We start from the raw sequence: 6,000 nt of genomic DNA on the forward strand, positions 1-6,000 counted from the left end.
TTTCTTCCCCTCCATTCTTGGTCCTAAAGATTTTTGCAACAAAAATGGGCCGTTCTTCCCACTTAAGGGGTGGCTATTCAACCTGCTTGTGGTTTTATCTCTTTCTGATGCCCTTTATCTGTGGGCACAATGCCACACTGAGGAGTCCAGGGAGAGGTCTCTGTATGCCGGTCTCGGATGTACTCTGCCCTTGCGAGGTAGCCTGACTTGGTTCTTCACAATGGGAGTTCCATCTCTCACCCTCTTTGTATAAATGCATCTCTGGTGTGTGGTGGGAAGCAGGGCAGGTGTTGCTGGTGAGGATCTGTGGAGGCCAAAGTAGGTGACTTAAAAACAAGGAAGTTAATAATAGCATAGGAGACCTGCTATAAACTGAATGTTTGTGTCCCCCTCCAATTCATATACTGAAATCCTAACCCCCAATGTGATAGTATTAGACGATGGAGCCTTTGGGAGATGATTAGGTCATGAGGACAGAGTCCTCATGAATGAGATCGGTGCTCTTATAAACAGACCCAGAGGGCTCCCTTATCTCTTCCACCATGTGAAGATACAGTCAGAAATGGCCATCTATGAACCAGGAACTTGGTCCTCACCAGACATCAAATCTGCCAGCGTCTTGATCTTGGACTTCCCAACCTCTAGAACTGCAAGAAATAAATTTCTCTTGTTTATAAAGCACCCAGTCTATGGGGGTTTTTGTTGTTGTTGTTGTTGTCGTTGTTATAGCAGCACAAATGGACTAAGACAAAATCTAAGTACAAAAGATCTTTTTAGAATTCAGGACATTGTGTGCCAAATAAATAACAAGTTCAAGGTCACACGGCTGAGATGATATCCAACATTTACTGTGAACTTACTGTGTGCCATCAATCTACGCCAACAGGTCCTAGGCAGGCAAAAATAATAATTACAGTAGTAACAGCCACAGTAATAGCAACAACAACATTTATTGAGAACTGACAACATGCCAGCCAAAGTAACTTATGTGAATCATCTCACTTCATGTTTCTAGTACATCTGTGAGGTAGCTACTGTCATCCCATTTATACACAAGTAAACTGAGGACAGAGAGCTTAAGTAACTGAACACAACTAGTGAGTGGCAGAGCCATGACTTGATCCAGGTAGGCTGGCTTGAGTCCGTGATCTTGCAGCTTAGAGTCCAATGGGTGACACAAAGTGGTAAATGCATGAAGCTGGTACAGTGGAGTTAGTGGCAGGTGAAAGGTAAACGGGGAGCTCTGGGACCCTGAGAAGGCCACCTAACCCAGCTGTTTATGGTAAATCTGGGCATGATTCCTAGAGGAAGATGATGAGGCCAAGAGATGTTGAGCTGGAACAACGAGATTAAGCAACTCACTCGCTCGGTGTCAATCAGTTTCAGAGAGGCAGTGCTGGGGTGGGACCCACATGTGCTTTGCGGAGAATGATCCTATGGATCCATCCATAGGTTTCTACTGAATAAATTCTATGTGCTGAGCTCTGATGGATGCATAAGTAGAGGTTTAAAAAAGTCAGCATGCAAATTGTGTGGTATGTGAATTGTATCTCAATAAAGCTGCTTATTTTTTTAAGCCAGCATACACCTAGTTGATTCTATTAAATTCAACACTTTTAAAAATAAAAGAAATGAAGGCTCCTTGGAGAAATGGCAGATCCTAGGGCTGTGGCAGAGACAATAGACAATGAGCCCGGAGAATCTTCTAGTGCCAGAAATGAAGAAAGTGCTCAAGAAACAGAAGGATGAAGCCATGTCAAAAGGACACAGGAGCCCCCAACGACCACAGATGGAACAATTTGAGAAAGTGACTGTATGTAAGTCCATACTGATATAAAGAAAAGATTGAATAAATAAATAATAGGGGAGAAAGAGGCAAATATTCCCTAGAGAAGAATTTTAAAAATTTATGTGGATACCTCCCTCCAGGAAGTGGTGTTTACTCCCTACCATCTCCTCTTGAGCACGGACTGAACTTAGTGACTCTCTTCCAAGGAACAGAGCGGGGAAAGGGGGAAATATAACTTTACAGTGGAGAAAGCTGGCAGGCACCACCTTAACCAAGGAATCAGGTTGATATCAGCAGGGATGAGTCAGGTGCCCCCCAAGGTGATGTGATGAGAAGGGCACTTTCCTCTGTTGTATTCTTCCCCCAAACCCACAAGCCCCATCTAAAAGTGAAAAAAAGTTCACACAGATCCAGATTGAGAGACATTCTACTAAATACCTGACTAGTATCCTTCCAAACTGTCATGGTCATGAAAAAGAAGGAAAAACTGAGACACTGTCACAGACCAAAGACCAAGGAGACTTGATGACTAAGCGTAATGTAGTATCTTTTGCGGGATCCTGGAACAGAAAAAGTACATTAGTTTACAGACTGGTGGGGTCGAATAAAGTCTTAGGTTTTATAAATAGTCACATACCAGTGTCAGTCTCTGGGTTTTGAGAAATGTACGATGGTAATGCACGATGCTAACATTAGGGAAAACTAGTTGAGAGGGATACAGACACTTTCTGTACTATCTCTGCAACTTCTCTGTAAATCTAATATTCTAAAATCAACAGTGTACTTAAAGCATAAAAGAAAAGTCAACAAGTGTTGGTTGGGATGTGGAGCAATTAGAACTCTCATACATTTCTGGTGAGAATATAAAGCAGTAGAACCACTTTGGAAGCTGTTAACACGTGAAAAGTTAAACATACATCCACCATGCAGCTCAGCCATTCTGCTCCTAGGCATTTATCCAAGAGAAGAAAAATATATGTATGTAAAAAGACCTGTACAAGGATGTTCACAGCAAACATCCACAATGAATGAATCAAAACTGGAAAGAATCATCAACAGAGGAATGGATAAACAAACCATGGTACATCCATACAATGGAATACTACTCAGCAGTCAAAAAGGACTGACTGCAGCATGGATGAACCTCAAGAACGTCATGCCAAGCAAAAGAAGCCAGATAAAGGTGGAATCATACATACTGTGTGATTCCATTGTTTAAAAAATTCTAGAACAGGCAAAGCCAATCTATAGTGACGAAAAACTGATCAGTGGTTGTCTTGGGCCAGAAAGTGGACAGGGATTGATTGGGGAGGGGCAAGAGAGAACTTTCTGGGGTGATGGGAATGTTTTATATCTTGATTGTGGTAATGGTTACACTGGTGCTTACAGTGTGTCAAAAACTTCTCAATTCGTGCATTTAAAATTGTTTCTTTGGGTGTAAATTATACCTCAGTAAAGTTGACTAAGAAGTGTGATAGTTAATTTTATGCGTCTACTTGGCTAGGCCACAATACCCAGATCTTTGATCAAACACTATTCTGGATGCTTCTGTAGAGGTATTTTTTTAGATGAGTTTAACATTTAAATTAGACTTTGAATAAAGCAGATTACCCTCCATAATGTGAGTAGACCTCATCCAATCAGTTAAAGGCCTTAATAGAAAAACACTGAGGTCCCCCAAGGAAGACGGAATTCTGCTAGCAGATGGCCTTTGGACTTGAACTGCAACTCTTCCCTGGGTTTCCAGCCAGCCAGCCTGCCCTGTAGATTTTGGAGTTGCCAAGCCTCTACAACTGCCTGAGCCAATTCCCTAAATTAATCTCTCTCTCACTGCCCCCCTGCGCCCCTCCTCACACACACATACATCCTATCGGTTCTGTTTCTCTGGAGAACCCTGACTAATACAAGAAGAAAAGTAAGCCTGTATGATAACTCTTCCCTGAGAATCTTAGGGCCTTGTTGGGGAACAAAGAACAATGTGACCATAGAATTAATTATTAAAATAGTTTCTGTAACTACAAAATCAGTGTGAGATGAATCTTTGCCAAATGACTGAGAGTTATTGTGAGATCTTGGTTGACTGTGGACCTTGAGTTACTCCAATTTGGTTGCAAGATGATGTCAGATGCATGGCCTGACTTCTGACTCAGGTTTTCAAATGAACCTAAAGTGGTTTTTGTGGACATACAAGCTGCCATGTTAGTAATCCTTGGAGAAATATATGCCCTTTGTCTCTGTGTCGAAGCGTCCCTGCTCTTCTGGGAGAACCAGGCAGTGTAAACATGTCACAAAGAGAACCTTGAAGTTGTGTCTCTTTTTTTTTTTTTTTTTTTTCCAGTACGCGGGCCTCTCACTGCTGTGGCCTCTCCCGTTGCGGAGCACAGGCTCCGGACGCGCAGGCCCAGCGGCCATGGCTCACGGGCCCAGCCGCTCCGTGGCATGTGGGATCTTCCCGGACCGGGGCACGAACCCGCGCCCCCTGCATCGGCAGGGGGGGGGCCCACCCCCCCCCCCCCCCGGGGGGCCCCCCTTTTTTTTTTTTTTTTTTTTTTTTTTGTGGCTGCACTGCTCGGCATGCGGGATCTTAGTCCCTGACCAGAGATCAAACCCCGGCCACGGCAGTGAAAGCGCTGAGTCCTAACCACTGGACCACCAGGGAACTCCCTAAGTTGTCTCTTCTTTCTGCTTTGACCTTGATCTCTGGGAACTCCTGTGTTGACCTAGCGTATCTGATTCCTTGGAGAAGCTTGCTCGGCCCTGTTTTGTGGCTCTTCCTACAGATACTTGCATTCCTGTAATCGGTTTTTCATCCCCTTCTAACTTGTGTAATATTTGTAGTTGTCATTTTCTGACCCTCCACCATGCAGAGTCTTCTGGCTCTGAGATATTTGCAAGTATCATCGGCAAATGAGATTAGGTAACCCCACTTCTGTACTGGCATTTACATTTTACATGATAAGTGTTCCAGTTTCAGAGAGAAACCTTTCTATTGTGTTTGGTGTGGCACCAAATTTCTTTAGGTAACCGGGAATTTTGCTGGAAATCTTAGTGCTAAAAAGTTCAGTTGGGTTCTGAGGACACTAAGGAACTAAAACACTTGAGTGTATATCACATATTGATAACATGATTTTGCTTACAGATAGTTAACAACTTGGCATATTTAACTACTTTTTCATTGCAGTAAATGTTTCCTTTTAAAATTATCTTGTATCTCACAGGGCAAATCCTACCCCTTCAGGGGCCCATTCCCACCTGTGTGGAATCCAATTGCCTACCTAGATCATAACAACCTTTGGAGGACGATGGATGACATGGGACGAGAGGTAAAGCTTCCTAAAGCTTCTTTGATGACATTTGTATTCGTCATAATAAGTTTAGTCCTTAAAAGAAAGAAGGTGAAGCATGTCAACAGTGCCTGGCACATTGTGTAGCACAGTAACTTGCAGTAAAGATTTGTGAGATGAATAAGTGAGTTTCTAACCTCTAAAAGAATGACATGTCCAACAGGCTGCGATTTGCATACTACTGATGAGGGGGGAGAAGATCTTCTATCATTCGGCTTTCCTGGGATGATGTTTCTAATTTAGAATATCCTCAGGACATAGCAAGTAAGACTTCTGGGTCTTTGAGTCACCACCATGCCCAAACCTGCAGCTCCTGAGTAAACACACACAGAGCTTGACCTGAAACTCCAGTTTAGATATGATCTGGTACATCTGTCTGATCTTTGTTAAGGAGTTGATTTTTTTTTTTAATGATTATTTATTTATTTTTGGCTGCGCCAGGCCTTAGCTGTGACACGAGGGATCTACGTTGCCACGTGTGGGATCTTCAGTTGTGACATTTGGGATCTTTTAGTCGCAGCATGAGAAATCTTTAGCTGTGGCATGCAGACTCTTACTTGCGGCATGTGGGATCTAGTTCCCTGAGCAGGGATTGAACCCGGGCCCCCTGCAGTGGGAGCGTGGAATCTTAGCCACTGGACCACCAGGGAAGTCCCAAGGAGTTGAATTTCTGAATTGTTCTCTCTAAATTATATTAGTAACTTAGTAGTTGATATTTGGAAACAGCCTGATTACAACATAGCCTCCATTTATAGCACAGGAAAGGTTACCAAAAATTAAATATGGGGCTTCCCTGGTGGCACAGTGGTTGAGAGTCCGCCTGCCGATGCAGGGGACGTGGGTTCGTGCCCCGGTCCGGGAAGCTCC

The 6,000-nt window shown here is 43.4% G+C and overlaps 1 protein-coding gene across 1 annotated transcript in view; it reads left to right on the top strand.

Moving 5' to 3' along the window:
* MAOB (monoamine oxidase B) overlaps positions 1–6,000 on the top strand; it is a 113,187-nt gene that overhangs the window by 79,479 nt on the left and 27,708 nt on the right. The window contains exon 4 of the mRNA XM_007456969.1: positions 5,008–5,112. Coding sequence (XP_007457031.1) covers positions 5,008–5,112 — 105 coding nt within the window. The remainder of the gene's footprint in view (positions 1–5,007; positions 5,113–6,000) is intronic.

The sequence above is a fragment of the Lipotes vexillifer genome, unplaced genomic scaffold (assembly GCF_000442215.2).
Source record: "Lipotes vexillifer unplaced genomic scaffold, Lipotes_vexillifer_v1.1 scaffold15, whole genome shotgun sequence".
NCBI classification, from domain to species: Eukaryota; Metazoa; Chordata; class Mammalia; order Artiodactyla; family Lipotidae; genus Lipotes; species Lipotes vexillifer.